The 17941-nt window shown below is 41.9% G+C and overlaps 1 protein-coding gene across 1 annotated transcript in view; it reads left to right on the top strand.

Annotated features, from left to right (window-relative positions):
* LOC124799144 overlaps positions 1–17679 on the top strand; it is a 34201-nt gene extending 16522 nt beyond the window's left edge. Inside the window, exons 3-4 of the mRNA XM_047262682.1 lie at positions 16487–16592; positions 16703–17679. Of these exons, the coding sequence (XP_047118638.1) occupies positions 16487–16592; positions 16703–16915 (319 nt within the window). The 3' untranslated portion in view covers positions 16916–17679. The remainder of the gene's footprint in view (positions 1–16486; positions 16593–16702) is intronic.
* Positions 17680–17941: the final 262 nt, after the last annotated feature.

Below are 17941 nucleotides of genomic sequence, written 5' to 3'. Positions count from 1 at the left end.
GGAATTGATTTCCTCAAGCACTATCAGTTGTCACTAGATTTTGTGCAAAATACTGTGTTTTACCCCTCCCTTAACAAACATATTCCTTTCGCTTCGCCGAGTGACAGTTCGGCTAACACCAAACATGTGTGCTGTGCTAAGAAGTGTGTAAACCTATCCTTGAAGCTGCAATCTTGGACAAACAAGTGGCTACTGGAGTGCGCCAAGTCTTCTAAGTTGTGGATGGAACGTATGGAAATGCTGCTGCATCTCCGCGACATACACCATGAGTTGGCCTCCACACAACAACGCCTCGCGGCACTACAAGCAGACGAATCGTCGGCTACAGACAAGGTCAGTCCGTGCCAATCTGGTGTTCCCATGCCCACGCACGTTAACGACAATGTTGTGAACTCTGTAAACTGTGTCAGCACCCCCTTTTGTAATGATAGGGTATGCCCGAGTGCTCATGCTCCTTGCGTTCCGAATGGAAAATTAACTTGCCAAGCTTGTGGCAATGAACTATGGCCATCTGCTGTCCGGCCACGCCCACTCATGCCTACAGCGCTCGTAGCGGCACGGCCCGCTACCAAGAACCAGTATACCAACCTCGCCCATGTTAACACGTGTGCGGCCTTTACGCAGCCTACGAGTGGGTGGCACACCTGTACTTCCGTGCCCTCAGCGCCACAGCTTGGCCCGTCCGCCACTGCCTGCTCCGCTCCACGGACATCTTACTATCGTGCTGCGCCACGTATTGCAGTAGTCACTAATGGCACAGTTCATCGGTTACGTCTAACCGATGGGCCACCCACATCGCAACGTCCACGCCGCCTCAAGCCGGAATTTATGAAAATTGCAAAAGAACAATTGGACGATCTGTTACAAAAGGGAATAATTGAACCTTCTTCCAGTTGCTGGGCTAGTCCTATCCTGTTTGACCAAAAGAAAGACGGTACTTGGCGTATGGTCGGAGACTATAGACGTTTAAATGCTCGCACCATCATTGATAAATATCTGGTCCCACACATCGCAGACTTCAATCATGCGCTCGCAGGTGCAAAGTACTTCTCTGTTTTGGACTGTAAGCACTCATTTCATCAGATTCCTATGGCTCCGGAGGACATTGAAAAGACTGCCATAACCACCCCCTTCGGGCATTTCCAATACAAATTTATGCCGTTTGGGTTGAAAAATGCACCCCAAACGTGGCAGCATTTCATCAATCAAACTTTATCCCATCTAGACTTTTGTTTCGTATATATGGACGACATATTGGTTTTTGCTTCTACTTTAGAACAGAGTGAGGAGTGTGTTCAAGTCGTGACAGATATTTTAGCAGCCGCTGGTATTGAACTGAACAATAAAAAGACTCAATTGCACCAGTCATCCGTCACATTCCTAAGTTATGTTGTGTCATCGGACGGTCTGACACCACCACAGGACAAGATCAAGCCTGTTCTCGAGATGCTACACCCTCAGACCTACAGGGAATTATGCAGGTTCATCGGAACAGTTAATTATTACCAGAAACATTTGCCAGCCACTTCTGCGGTGCAGGCTCCTCTCACAGATGCTCTCGCTGGCCCACAAACTTCTGGCACCCGCCAGGTACCAGACATGGACAAGGCATTTAATGAACTCAAACAGCTGTTGGCCTCTGCTGTCACTATTGCTCACCCACGGGTGGACGCCACAATGTTTATCACTACTGACGCTAGTGACAATGCTATCGGCGCAGTACTGAGTCAGACATAGAACGATGTTATGACCCCCCCCCACAGTTTTTCTCAAAAGAACTAAACAACACGCAGAAGAAATACTCAGCATTCGACAGAGAACTACTTGCAGTTTACAAGGCCATAAGACACTTCAGAACTGATGTTGAGGGACGAGATTTCTATGTGCTCACTGATCACAAGCCATTGGTTCCTGCCATAAAAAATCCTGCGGCTGATCCGCCCCCACGACACTTTCGTCACATCAATTACATCTTGCAATTTACAAATGACATTCGCTACATCCGAGGAGCGGACAATGTGATCGCTGATTTTCTCTCACGTGTTGGTGCTGTCACAACCTTAATTGACTTAACGGACCTACCTCGGTTGCAATCCGCAGACCCCGATACCATGCAGTTAATTTCAGACCACAGCTCCTCTCTCCAACCGGTACGCTCTACTTTCCCTGGCATATCTGACTTAGTGTGGTGTGATGAATCAACTGGTACATTGCAGCCATTCATTCCTAAGCTCCTTCAACGCCAGGTCTTTGACAAACTACACACATTAGCACACCCCGGTGTCAAAGCCTCCACCTGTCTGGTAGCTGAACGGTTTGTCTGGAGAAACATGCACCGTGACTGTCAGTCTTGGGCAAGGGCATGCATGGTGTGTCAACAGAACAAAGTTTCCAGGCACACTTCTCCACCCCTTGGCTGTTTTGCCCAACCTCCAGGACGGTTTCACCATGTTCATGTTGACCTCGTAGGCCCTTTGCCCCCCTCCAAGGTTTTCCGTTACTTGTTTACAGCTATTGACAGGATGACTCGGTGGGCTGAGGCTGTGCCTATTCTGAACATTACCTCTGAGACAGTAAGTCGAGCATTCTTAGATTCGTGGATCTCTAGATTTGGCTCACCTGTTTACCTCACCACTGACCAGGGGCGACAATGCGAGTCTTCAGTTTTCTCTGACTTATGTAAAATGTGTGGCATTGTCAAAATTCATACTTCTGCATACCACCCCCAAAGCAATGGTCTTGTCGAGCGATGGCATCGCACCCTGAAGTCTGCCCTGCATTGCCATGACTCACTATGGACAGAGGCACTGCCCTTCGTGCTTCTTGGCCTTCGTGCGACTTTCAAGGAAGACCTCAAGGGGTCCGTAGCCGAGTTTGTATATGGCCAACCTCTGGTTTTGCCTGGAGAATTAGTCACTCCGACCCCACTTCCACGGCCCTCTGAACTCCCTTCACTTCTCGAGTGGGTGCGCTTGCACTGCAGCAAAATTCAGCCGCCACCTCCGGCTGCTCATACACCTCTGCGCGTGTACGTATCGCGCACGCTAGACTCTTGTGAGTACGTGTTTCTGAGAGATGACTCAGTCAAAGCCCCACTTCAGTCGCCCTACACAGGTCCTTACAAGGTCGTCAAACGCTCTGAGAATAACATGGATCTCCTCATAAAAGACTCTGTAACTACGGTCTCACTCAACCGAGTGAAACCAGCTTTCATTGAGCCTCAGGTGAACCTCCCTGATTCTGCCCCTATTTCTCCCACTCCTGCTTCGAGCGGCCATCCATCTTCCCACACCATGCATTTGGGTATTGATTTTCCACAGCGTGTTTCTCTGCCGAGCACTGCTCCTTCTCCGCGTTCATCTAATTCGAGTGGCCAATCTTTTCGGGGCTTCACTCCTCACAGCCCTCGCAGTCGAACTGCCAACCACTCGGATTCTACCATTGTGTTACCATCTTCGTGTGACAGTTCTTTGTCATGCCGTTCAACCCACGCTGGCTCCTCGTTGCCTTCGGTCACGCTCCCTCGTCTGTCAGCTGATCGCCCGAGGTTGTCTCCTGCACAGTCTAGTGCACCTGCCACCCCTCTCTTAGCAGATGCTTCCCCCTGCCATGGCTTTCCCACACCTCCCTGCCTCCCTACCATTGCTCGTACAGGTGCCATCCAAGAATTCACAACACATGTGCACCCTGATGACATACATAAATTATCTGTTGTCGTAGATGGCGATACAGTGTGTGTGGTACTCGTGTGTGACAATATTGAGGGAGGAAGTGCAGAAACTCGTGTGGTGCGCCGCTTTAAATTGAGCAGAAGTGCTGCATGTGGCAATTTGCGTGCCTTTGTTAGGCCTTCTGGAAAGGTGATTCTCCGCCTGCCGGCTGACGAAGTGCTACACCTTCACTCCAGGACGGGACATCGTCTTCAGCCGCTGGCGTCGCTTGCTGACTTCACCGTCGACGTACCGTGCTTCACCTCCCGGTCTCCTACCAGTCGACCGCTTCCTCCTGACGCAGAAGAACTGTGCGTTACCTTCCTAACTTCTCACCCCCCCCCCCCCCATTCACAGGGACGTACTCCATACATTAGGGGGGGGGGGGGGCTATGTGGCGTAGAGCGCCATAAAAATTGATATTTGTTCTGTACGTAAGTGTGCTATCTTTGAGGAGAGGGCTTTGGAGAGAGCATGTTGGACACTAACGGCGGTTAGCCTCCGGACTTGTATCTGTGTAGACGCTAAGTGTGAATAAATCTGTATATGAGAGAATTCTAGTTGTTTACCTACAACTATACCATATTCCCTCAACTCCATTAAATATACTAAATCAGCTTTACTATTGTTCTCATTTAGGAAAACAACATTAAAGTCACCAGTAGTGATCAAGTTCTTTGATTTTGAGTACAGTTTGAATAATAAAGAATCTAAGTGCTTAAGAAATACAGTCTAATTCGCTGAGGGAGATCTATACAGTGCTAACACTGGAACTGTGAAGTCATTTACAGTAATCTCAACGCCACATACTTCAATTTGTCGCTCTATACAATGGCTCTTTAAATCTAATGCATTGTAAGATATGTTGTTTTTTACATAAATTACCAATCCACCTTTTTCCATGATGGTTCTAGAGTAATGCGCCGCCTGACAGTAACCAATTAGCTGCAACCTTTCAATATCTTTCACATGATGTTCACTAAAACATAATACATCAGTATTTTTTATTCCTTGTGGTTCCTCTAACAGAACAGTAATGTCATTTACTTTATTACCAAGTCCTCCCACATTTTGTTGAAAAATTGTCATTGTTTGGAATTACATGTAGATGTAAACTTTTACCTAAAAACTTATCTGAAGCTACAGAAGCTGTACGTTCCTTACTACTAAAAATTTCCTGAAATATTTGAGTTTGAAACTGAGTCTGACTTGGTGGCTGGAGCCATTTACGTGTGAATGGTTCCAACTTATGGGTACATTTGTGGACTTCTTCCAATATTTTTGTTTTTAAAAGGGTACCTAATTCTTTTTTTTTTTTTTTTTCGTGATCTGTTCAGGTTTGATTAATTGATTTATTGATCCATTTTCATCTACAGCTGCACAATGTGCAAGACATAATTGGCTTTTTATGTTAATATTAACAGTTTTACATATAATATACCTCTGTACATAATAACACACATTAATATATCAATTAATGATTAATACTTAAATAAATGTTATTATGCTATATACAGTGAGATAAAATACAAATGTTATTCTAGATGAGTCTACATTGGGTTTACGTAGAAAAAAATTTAGTTTTGTTGGTATTCATTTACTGTGTAAAAGCAGTGATCAACCAACTACGACTTCAATTTAGATTTGAAGTGACCAATGGTTTGTTTGTGTTTAATGGTATCTGGTGAGGCACTGTATAATTTGATACTAGGATGGATAAGGCCATTTTGAAATAACTTTGTGTTGGCGCTTTGAACATGTACATCCAATTTTTGTCTTGTATCACAGCTGTGTATTGTGTGATTTTGAGTGATGAGTGGTCTTATTGTATGTAAGTTTTGCTTTAAATACATTATATTTTCAAGTATATATATGCAAGGAAGTGGCAGAATCATTCTTTTTTGAAACAATGGTCTACATGATTTGCGATTATCTACCCCTTCCATTATACTTGAGTCGCCTAGATGCAAAACTGTCCATGTCCTCCATAACCGGTTTTGAGAAAAAGTGGAAAAACTGTTTTCACTGGGTAAATGCACACTGCCCTACACTATATGTTGTATACATAAGTATGGATTAGTACAAAACCATTTGGCCTATTGAAAAAAAAATCAGGAACTCAATGCATGTAAGATATAAGCAAAATAAAAATGGACTTGGACAGTTTTGCATCTGACTTTGCAGATGGCCACTTTTGCACGCAACTGAAATGGACATGGACAGTTTTGAACCTGACTAGTTATACAAGGTGATTCAAAAAGAATACCACAACTTTAGGAATTTAAAACTCTGCAACGACAAAAGGCAGAGCTAAGCACTATCTGTCAGCGAATTAAGGGAGCTATAAAGTTTCATTTAGTTGTACATTTGTTCGCTTGAGGCACTGTTGACTAGGTGTCAGCGTCAGTTGATGCTAAGATGGCGACCGCTCAACAGAAAGCTTTTTGTGTTATTGAGTACGGCTGAAGTTAATCGACGACAGTTGTTCAGTGTGCATTTCAAACGAAGTATGGTGTTAAACCTCCTGATAGGTGGTGTATTAAACGTTGGTATAAACAGTTTACAGAGAATGGGTGTTTGTGCAAAGGGAAAAGTTCTGGACGGCCGAGAACGAGTGATGAAAATGTAGCACGCATCTAGCAAGCATTTGTTCGCAGCCCAGGAAAATCGACTCGCAGAGCTAGCAGAGAGCTGCAAATTCCACAATCAACTGTATGGAGAGTCCTACGAAAAAGGTTAGTTATGAAAACTTATTGTCTGAAATTGGTTCAAGCACTGTCTGCAGCTGATAAGATTAAAAGAATCGATTTCTGTGATTTTATCCTTGCTCAAATGGAAACAGATGAATCTTTCGTTTCAAAGATTGTGTTTAGTGATGAAGCAACTTTCCACACTAACGGGAAAGTCAACCGTCACAATGTCTGTATATGGGGCACTGAGAATCCGCGGGAAACAACTCAGTATGAACGTGACTCGCCTAAGGTGAACGTTTTCTGTGCCATTTCAGCCAATAAAGTTTTTGGTCCCTTTTTCTTCGAAGGTGCTACTGTAACTGGACTACAGTATCTGGAGATGTTAGAGAATTGGCTGTTCCCTCAGCTCGAACAAGAAGCACAACAAATCAGATTTCAGCAGGATGGAGCGCCACCACATTGGCACTTATCTGTCCGTAACTACCTGAACGTCAATTACCCGAGGCGATGGATCGGCCGCCAGGCAGCCCGTGACAGAGCACTTCATCACTGGCCTCCAAGAAGCCCTGATCTTACCCCCTGCGATTTTTTCTTATGGGGGTATGTTAAGGATATGGTGTTTCGGCCACCTCTCCCAGCTACCATTGATGATTTGAAACGAGAAATAACAGCAGCTATCCAAACTGTTACGCCTGATATGCTACCGAGTGTGTGGAACGAGTTGGAGTATCGGGTTGATATTGCTCATGTGTCTGGAGGGGGCCATATTGAACATCTCTGAACTTGTTTTTGAGTGAAAAAAAACTTTTTAAATACTCTTTGTAATGATGTATAACAGAAGGTTATATTATGTTTCTTTCATTAAATACACATTTTTAAAGTTGTGGTATTCTTTTTGAATCACCCTGTACATGAGGAGAGGATATGGGGTGAACATAAAACTGTGTATTCAGTTTTAATTTCTTTTAATATTTCTGAAAGTACATGGTGTAACAACTGACAAACTGCAATCCACTTAATACATCATATCTGGAACAATGTCTTCATCTTCTCCTGCTAGGCATTCTGATTCAGCTGATGCCCCTGACCCGCTGGAACCTAGTAATGTCATGTGCCATGACAGGGATTCACATTCCCTCCAGGACTCACCATAGTGTTTCTCGAGGAGTTTTGAAACATCCTCCAGTTTCTTTTCATTAATAGGAACAACAGTGTTCATAATGCAGCTCGAGTTTATGTGTCCTAAGTGTTACCCACGTTTGCATATGGACACCGGTAGGTTGATTTCAGAATTATAATTAGGCTCCCCTTGGACTTTTATAGCATTCTGAGAATGTGTATAACTTTCAGAATAAACAGCTGTAATAGACCACACAAGTACAATGTTTACATGCTAATGGTAGCCATCTTGCATTACAGTCACATGACCCCAGCCTGCAATGCGATTTGTCAAAAGGGACAAGGCAAGTTTTGCATCCAACTTACTGATGGACATGGACAGTTTTTAATCTAACCACACTTTTCGTGAGCTGTCTAAGCGACTCACTTATAATTTTTTTTTTTAAATTTTGAATGTTTTGATGGCATCTCCAGGTGCATACCATGTCTTGTAAATACACTACTGGCCATTAAAATTGCTACACCACCAAGAAATGCAGATGATAAACGGGTATTCATTGGAAAAATATATTAAACTAGAACTGACATGTGATTACATTTTCGCACAATTTGGGTGCATAGATCCTGAGGAATCAGTACCCAGAACAACCACCTCTGGTCATAATAATGGCCTTGATATGCCTGGGCATTGAGTCAAACAGAGCTTGGATGGTGTGTGCAGGTACAGCTCCCCATGCAGCTTCAACATGATACCACAGTTCATCAATGACGGGCCAGTTGCTCGGCCGCCATTGACCAGACGTTTTCAATTGTTGAGAGATCTGGAGAATGTGCTGGCCAGGGCAGCAGTCAAACATTTTCTGTATCCAGAAAGGCCCGCATAGGACCTGCAACATGTGGTCGTGCATTATCCTGCTGAAATGTAGGGTTTCACAGGGATCGAATGAAGGGTAGAGCCACAGGTCGTAAAACATCTGAAATGTAACGTCCACTGTTCAAAGTGCCGTCAATGCGAACAAGAGGTGACCGAGACGTGTAACCAACGGTACCACATACCATCACGCCGGGTGATACGCCAGTTTGGCAATGACGAGTATGCGCTTCCAATGTGCGTTCACTGCGATGTCATCAAACATGGATGCAACCATCATGATGCTGTAAACAGAACCTGAATTAATCCGAAAAAATGATGTTTTGCCATTAATGCACCCAGGTTCGTTGTTGAGTACATCATCACAGGCGCTCCTGTCTTTGATGCAGCATCAAGGGTAACTGCACCCATGGTCTTCAAGCTGATAGTCCATGCTGCTGCAAATATCATTGAACTGTTCGTGCAGATGGTTGTTGTCTTGCAAACGTCCCCATCTGTTGACTCAGGGATCGAGATGTGGCTGCACGATCCATTACAGCCATGCGTTTAGATGCCTGTCATCTTGGCTGCTAGTGACATGAGGCTGTTGGGACCCAACATGGCTTTCCGTATTACCCTCCTGAACCCACTGATTCCATATTTTGCTAACAGTCATTGGATCTCAACCAATGCGAGCGGAAATGTCGCTATACGATAAACTGCAATCGCGATAGGCTACAATCCGACAACCGAGCGAGGTGGCGCAGTGGTTAGCACACTGGACTCGCATTCGGGAGGACGACGGTTCAATCCCGTCTCCGGCCATCCTGATTTAGGTTTTCCGTGATTTCCCTAAATCTTATCAGGCAAATGCCGGGATGGTTCCTTTGAAAGGGCACGGCCGATTTCCTTCCCAAACCTTCCCTAACCCGAGCTTGCGCTCCGTCTCTAATGACCTCGTTGTCGACGGGACGTTAAACACTAACCACCACCACCACCACCACCTACAATCCGACCTTTATCAAAGTCGGAAATGTGATGGTACGCATTTCTCCTCCTCACATGAGGCATCACAACAATGTTTCAACAGGCAACGCCAGTCAACTGCTATTTGTGTATGAGAAATCGGTTGGAAACTTTCCTCTTGTCAGCACGTTGTAGGTGTTGCCACCGGCGCCAACCTTGTTTGAATGCTCTGAAAAGCTAATCATTTGCATATCACAGCATCTTCTTCCTGTCAGTTAAATTTTGCATCTGTAGCATGTCATCTTCATGGTGTAGCAATTTTGATGGCCCATAGTGTAATTCTCGTTCAAAACTGCCTATATCTACACAAGTATTGTTAAAATGCTTACACAACTTTGCGAACTAAGAGTTTGTTTGTGAGATAGCCTCATTTACACAGGACTGTGGGATTTAGTCATGTCTCTTTGGAATGTTCACAACAAATACCTTAGACTGATGAAGCGCTGATATTTTCTTCCTGAGCGAGTGTATGACATCATTCTCTTCATTGCAGGCAACGTTGTTTGAGCCACCTATTAAGATCACACTACGCTACAACATCTTCAAGTTTAGCACCTGGTTTCATGATTCCACAAACATTGACAGCATTAAAACTGCTTTTCACTATATCAGCCATGCCTCTACCATGACCATCAGTGAAAATGTGAAGACAAATTATTGATGTTTCACTCACAGCATACTGGATCACACCACTGCCACTTTCACTGCTATTAACTGAATGTTGTGGCTTTAGAAGATCAAACCTAACTTTTTTCTGATGGTTTACCAGCACACTCTTCTTATGATTGTTTTCACTTTTTGTGAGACTATTACTAGAACAAAGCACATCAAAATTGTTTACATTCTCGAACCTCCAAACATTTGCTGTAGACGACATTTTAGCACTGAGTGTTTGACGCTTGTTGTGTACTACCTTCAATTTGATGATTTATCAGCGTCATTTTGCTACAACGTATCCATGTTCTGGCGAAAGTTTTTGTTCTTCTGTGGATCCATGTTTTGCTTCAACTTCAGCTCCATATTTTCGGACTTCAGGCTGTCGGTTTCTACTCTTAGACTGCTGATTACACATTTTAATCTAGCAATACGTTCACTATACTTTAAGAACTCACTTTTGCACTTTACAAACAAATTTTTAATGGCTTAACACTATTCAGACACATAAGCAAGTTGTCCTCATGCACATGACTGCTAACTTGTAATCTTACCGTCCCACACTTCACCATTAAAGTTCCCATTCTTTGCACAAATTATGAAAACTTTGAGAGGAGTAAGATAACAAAAGAAGAATTTTTTTACTTATATTCATTATCTTGCTGTCATGCACTCCAAGTCTAGGGGTACATCCCTGTTGCTCAAATTTTGATTTAACGGGTTTCTGCAGACGAAATAACTGATGAAGATTTGTCTGTTGCTATGAATTCTTTATTATTTTATCCCATTCTTCTAAATCACGCTGACTTTCTAATTTCCACATAAAAAAACAACAATTATATTGTTGGTAACAAACTTATAATAACATCTACATCCAGCCGAGACACGCCCACTACTACTTACATTCTGCACTCTGCAGTAATCACAATTTCCAAAGAGTTTACAAAGCAAAAGAGTTTACAAACTTTCTCAACAAAAGAAGAATCTTTACCAAATTATATCATTATTTCATAAATAAACTCAGAAACAAATTTAATAATTAGTGTTTGATTGTGCAATTAATAATATGAATTTTAAGTATTCCAGAAATTTTATAATTTCAATTATTCTTAAAAGAAGAGTAATTTTAACTGTTAGTACATATCAATTGTAACACATTAAATTCTTTTTTATACATTTTAGCCTGAAACATAACGCATCATATACAGAATCGTACGAATTCTGTTAGTGAAACAGCTGAGATGAAGGGGAAGGGATAGTATTGTATGGGTGGAGAGAACACTGAACACTGTCTGGCAGAGTGCAAAGGGACTAGAATGCCAACAGATGCAGTGTTAGGAGGTTGTGGCATTCTAGTCCTGTTGGCATTCTAGTCCCTGCACATCAGACAGTGTATGCGTCTCTCCTCACCCATACACTATGATCTCTTCATTTTCTCTGTCCCTTCCAGATGGCTGCTTGCTTCTTTCTCTTTTGCTGATAAAGGCTGTGGCCAAAAGTTTTATGTAAGTGTCTTTTAATTGTAACTGCCTGCAACTTAGCATGTCTTCTTTACAGTAAGTATCAATCCAACTTTTCCTACATCGTTCAAATTAAGTAAAGATTTTCTTGAACCATTTAATCTTTCTTGGGCAGTGCTTACCTCATGCAATGTGAGTGAACCACAAATTGTATACAAGAACTCTGAATGGCATTTCACCAAGTCAATCAGCTGTTACCAAGCACTAAATCAAATGTAATCACAAAATGCAGTCTGATGAGATTAGAATCAACGTGGAAATGCCACCCAACCCTTCAACTGACGATGGTTGGTGGAATGAGGGGTGTGCATTCTACTTATGTTTACATTTGTCCTCTGTCAATGTCCCCGAGGCACGGATTTCTATCACTACCAACACCAGTGAGTTGGTGGTAGTTGCTGTCCTCCAACAGCACACTGCCAACTCAACGCAGCCACTCTGTTTCTTCTCAAAAATGCTAACAAGGAGTCAATGTAAATAGTCGGTCTTCAACTGCAAGCTCCTCGCATTTTATGAAGCAGTCAAACATTTCAGGAGTGATGTCAAAGAACACACTTTCACCATTTATTCAGACCACAAACCTCTTGTTGACACGATCCACAACCCAGCAAAAGATATCCCACTGTGCCGCTACCGGCACATGGACTTTATTTGCCAACATTCTTCACATGCTTCTTGCATCCACAATTGCCAACATTCTTCACATGCTTCTTACATCCACAGTGTGGAAAATGTAGTTTCTGACTACCTGTCCCGCATTTTGATGATCTTCACCTCATTGAACTTAGAGGAACTGGCCTGGCTTCAGGCTGAAGATGCAGACATACAATGTCTTCTCTCGGATGACCGATCTTCACTCATCCTCAAACCTATTGTCCTGCACAGGTCATCAACTCCTGTCATCTGTGACGTTTCTATTGCTTCACCCCACCCCTTGGTGCCTTCACTCTTTCAGCATGGGATTTTCGACGTGTTACATAATCTTGCCTACCCCAGAACGCGGGCAATGACATGATTCGTAACCGAACGTTTCGTGCCGCACGCATGATTGCCGCCCATGGTTATGCGCATGCATTCCTTGTCAATGGAGCAAGGTGAGCAGACATGCACGCAACCACCTTTAGGACAGTTTGATGTCCCCAGGGGCCGCCTGTGCCATGTGCACATTGACATGCTTGGTCCTCCTCCCCTCTCCGATAGATACAAATAGATCCTTTCCGTAATCGACCGCATCACCTATCGCCCATTGGGTTGAGGCGGTACCCCTGGTGGACATTACAACTGAGACAATCACTCGTACATTCATTTTGGTGTGGGTGGCTAGATTTGGTTGCCCCCTGTCACTTACCATGGAGCAGGGCTGCCAATTCGAGTTGTTGCTTTTTGCTCGCCTGTGTGAGTTGTACGGGGTGGCGAAACTTCACACTACTGCATATCGTCCACAGGCCAATGGACTAGTGGAGCGATGGCACAGAATGCTAAAAGCTGCACTCATGTGCCACGGCAGGCTTTGGTCTGAGGCTCTGCCATAGGTATTGCTGGGAATCTGCTCCACACCCAAGGAGGACATCAATGTTTCGTTGGCGGAGGTCCTGTATGGTGAACCGCTTGTCCTGCCTGCCAAATTCATTGAGGACACTTCTATGATGGACATTACCAACCTACTGGCCCACATCAAATGAGTGTGTGCTCATGTGGCCTGCCTTCACCTGCTTCTAACTCGCGCTCACACCACGCCACAGGTGCTTGTTCATAAGGACTTGAAATCATACAATTTCATCATGTTACAAGATGACTCTGTGTGTGCAGCTCTTCAACCTCCATACTCCAGCCCGCACAGCGTATTACATCACGGGGCCAATACATTCATGATTCTGCTCAACGGCCACCTGAGTACAGATTCGATACAACATTTAAAGCCTGTGTGGTCCCTCCCGAAGTCACTTCTTGCCGCTCCCTGCCAAACTCCACTGACGCCTCACCCACTGCAACTGCAACTGTGGCCCCTTTTGAATCACAACCAGCTGCACGTGGGACCCTGATGATTTTGAGCCCGAGCCGCACACTTCGTGTGTGACGTAATAAATGTCCTTTCGAGCCTAAAAGTGTGTTATTACAGTTCAACACCATATAAAACCTACAAGTGGATTGCCAATGTATTCATCCATTATTTCAGCTCTATTCATGGAAGCTTCGGCTTGAGAATTTGTCAAGTGTTTTGTGGAATTTAAAAAGTTGATCAATTTATCTTCATTTCTTAAGTTTTTCTTCTAACCTATTGCATTCTTGAGACAGCATTGTTGCAACATTATGTGTCATTGTTTTTTCTGAAGAATGTTAAACAGCAGATAAGCCTTTAAAAAAATGTTTTGAAAAACAAACACTGCTCATGCAGTCATTGCCCTGGAGTCTCAACTGTCAATCAGTTCATTTAAGACCTCAATTAGCACTGAACAGATTCATTAACGGCAGACAATATTCTAGAATTATAAATTCATCTTGTTTCACTGTTTGAATGATTGTGCTTACCAACAATACTGTCGATAATTGCTGTTCATTTGGAAGACTGGTGGAAGGAAGTAGGAATATCCTGAAAAATGGGGAAAAAAATTCTTAATGGTTCTATGTAAGAACACCTCTGCTGCAATATTAATTTTAGGTGATGTGCAAAACAGTGAGTAAAATTAGCTTGGAGAGTAATTTCATGGACCTTAGCTTGCAGCCCATTTCATTCTCCTGCCAGAATAGAAGCACTGTCATAGATTTGACCCATAAGTTTGTTCCTCATATCATAATTCGAAACATGCCACTTAGCACAGTGAATAAAGCAGTAGACGTTCTAGCTTGGCTAACGTTATGAAAATCAAGAAGTGTTCTTGAATGCTACCATTGATGTGCACTAATGGCACAACACTAAAGCATTGTGGTTTGTCTGAAATGTCTGTTGTTTCATTCAAAATGCAGGCATAAAATGAGATTCTATTCAAATTGAAACATTTATATTCACAAATCTCAACAATGGAAAATGTAACAATATTATGACAAGGGTAATTGCTACTTGCCATATAGTGGGCATGCTGAGTCGCAGGTAGGCACAAGAAGAAGACTGTCAGAAAATGAGCTTTTGGCCAACAAGACCTTTGTCAGAGATATAACATACATATGCTTCTGCAAACACAACTCACATACACATGTGATCGAGTCTCTGGTTGTTATGATCACACCTCAGCAGCCAGAAAGTGTGCTTTTGTGTGGGCACACCCATGGATTTTCTGACAGTCTTCTTGTTGTACCTGCCTTTGACTCAGCATCTCTGCTATATGGTGAGTAGCAATTATTCACAAATCTCCTAATTTCTACATTCAACCAATTCATTCTGTATAGTTTTTGAAAATCCCTGAAATGCCTCTGAAAGTTTTGGGGTTCAGGGAATCTTCTGTCTCACTGTTACCTCTGAAAGCTATCTCCTGCTGATGCAAAAGACTTGTGACATCAGTTGTAATTTTCGTGATGTCTCTGTTAGCTTTTACTTCATTGTTATGTCTGATTTTCATCAGTTTGAGATGCTCATTAAGTAGCTCTGAAATACTAAACACTTGTTTTCATAATTATTTATATGAAATAAAATTACTTATATGATCTTTAGAAGAAGTATTCTGTGATAAACCTCTAGACAGATTCTTCAGATCATCAAAACCCTCAGCAGACCACACAGGTTTTCTTGTGCTTAAGAGCAGACATGGCCAGCCGAATAATTTTCCTTTTGTAGGGTTAGCACATAACTACTTGTGCTGCTCATACCATGAACTCTGGAATGCATGTGATTTGAACTTATCATTCTGAAGAAGGCATAGTGCCAGTGTTAGATGTCCTTTCTTCAAAATTTCATGTCATTCAGTTTCACCGAGCAAGACAGTACAGTCGTTAGCACACTGGACTCGCATTTGGGAGGACGACAGTTCAATCCCACGCCCGGCCATGCTGATTTAGGTTTTCCACAATTTCCCTAAGTCACTTCAGGCTGGGATGGTTCCTTTGAAAGGGCATTGCCAACTTCCTTCCCCGTCCTTCCCTAATCCGATGAGACCGATGACCACGCAATTTGGTCTCCTCCCCCAAATCAACCCAACCCATTCAGTTTCACATCTCCTTGAAAAAGAAAGTTCCTGCAAGGAAGTAATGATGTCCTTGCTTGAAAACATTACATCAGCCCTTGTACAAGGTTGGTCTTCATCCATATTCACTACACACAGGACAACTAATATAAAAGAAACATAGAGGGCAATACCACAGTTGCTGGCCTCCTGTGACAGTGAAGCACACCGCATCATGGCTATGGAAGCCTGTACCATCTCTTCTGTTCCTATTAGTGATGTCAGGTTACCACAGCAACTGAGAATTTGCAGGCAGGCACGCACATATCTGGTCACCTCGCCGCATGCTTCATGCCTCTGGCTGCATTAGGTTAGGGTTCAGCTTTCGCACTTTGACTTGCTCTCTGGTGCTGGTGATTTACAAGAAATAACAGAAGCTATGTCTTTCACTCTCACTGACAAAGATGTGTATAGGTTGATTGTAAAAACAATTACTGCTGCTACTTTTACCACAGAAATGTGTGGAAGCTTACCCCCCCTTGCCTCCTCTGATCAGCTGCCATTGCAACAGGGACATGCAAATATCATGTCTCTTTTCTCTCAGTGATCTAGAAGAAAGCCTTTCAGTAAAAAAATGAAAGATTATCTATCATCTTTACACATTTCTATTTTTAATCCTAGTTTTCTTAAAAGTGAGTAACAACAAAAACTGACTAGTTTCATCTTGTGCTAAGTATAGCGTGTGATCACTTATTTTATGATGTTTTAGGTTACATATCTTATTTATTATTTTGTCACTAGTTCCTTGTGTGTGTTGTAGGAAGAAGTTGTCTGAACATGTTGATAAGGAAAGTTATGGTTTAACTGATTATCGTACTACAACAATGTATGACTATCGACCTCACCAGCAGACATGGACAAAGCCTGTGAGTATAAATGTTTTAGATGACAATTGTTAAAGGCATGCAACAAAAATATTTACATAATGAAATATATAACAAAATTATAATATTTTTGTTTCTTCATTTGTACATAGGTCACTCCCATTCCAGAACAACCTCATAAGAATCGCATTTACTTGTCAGAGCTGACAGATGGAAATTCACCTAAACGGAGGGGTATCAACAAGTTTTTTGATGATAATCTGGGAGATTTTTATAGGAATTGCACAGAAAAATATGATCTGTATGCTTCTTACAATCCAGGGACTGGAGAGTACAGCAATATTAAAGAGACAATAAACAAATAATATCTTGAAGATATATTTATATGACAGTATTTACATGTGTTGTTTCACCATAATTTATTTGACATGGAAAAGTAAACTTATTTTTTCAACTAACAATTTATTGTTTTTCTTACAGTGTATATTGCATGTAGATGTATTGTCATTAAGGGTTTCTTTTGAGTTACACTGAATGCAAGTCAGAGAGTTCATTACTGGTTATAAGGTTGACCAGTTATGCAAAGCACAGCCAATGCAAGAGTGGCAAAACTAAATGATGAGAGAATTTGTTTTGGTTTCTATTCCATGCTGATTATCTTCATTGTCTCTATAAAAATGTTATCAGCCTATCATTTTTGTGTTCAAGTTACCAAGATGGTTAATTTCTAGCAAATAAAGTTTCTTCATTTGAAAGTCTGATTAGACAGCACAGTCTTACATCCACTACAGTTTTCATTTTACATTTAAACTTTAAAGAATAAGGTTAAAGGTCTTTTTCTGTAAATTTTAATGTTCTGAAAACTTCAAATTTTGCCTTTGAAAATGCTTTTTACTACAAATTTTTTTTTTCAGAAATCTTATTATGTATCAACTGTTATTGTGTTATCTTTAAAGATGCTGTATAATCTCCATTTAATTTACCTGCAGTGATATATAATATAGCCATGTAAGAACACTAATAGCTGCACTGTCATGCACCCCAACAATGAAAAATTTACACCCAGAAATTACAGTGCCTGTAAAGTAGATGTAGCAAAGACTTGAAGTAAAAGTTAGTCAATTGTTAATTTGCTGTATGAAAATTTTATTCAAACTATACCCTACCAATAGTAATCAAAATGTTCAGCTGGATAATTCTTTAGTAAATAATTTTAATTGGCCTGACTTTGAGTTTATTGCAAATGTTAAATAAGATGATACACTTTTTTGTCCACATTTCACAGCTTGTTATTTTCCAATTTCTTTTTTCTAATGTTATTATTTCAAAGATACTTTTTCTGCATTTGGTTTACTATTAAGCCACAGATACTAATAACATTCATTGTTAAT

Source organism: Schistocerca piceifrons, chromosome 5 (genome assembly GCF_021461385.2).
Source record: "Schistocerca piceifrons isolate TAMUIC-IGC-003096 chromosome 5, iqSchPice1.1, whole genome shotgun sequence".
Lineage (NCBI taxonomy): Eukaryota > Metazoa > Arthropoda > Insecta > Orthoptera > Acrididae > Schistocerca > Schistocerca piceifrons.
The sequence above is the reverse complement of the archived record's forward strand: the minus strand, read 5'-3'. Positions and strand labels throughout refer to the sequence as shown.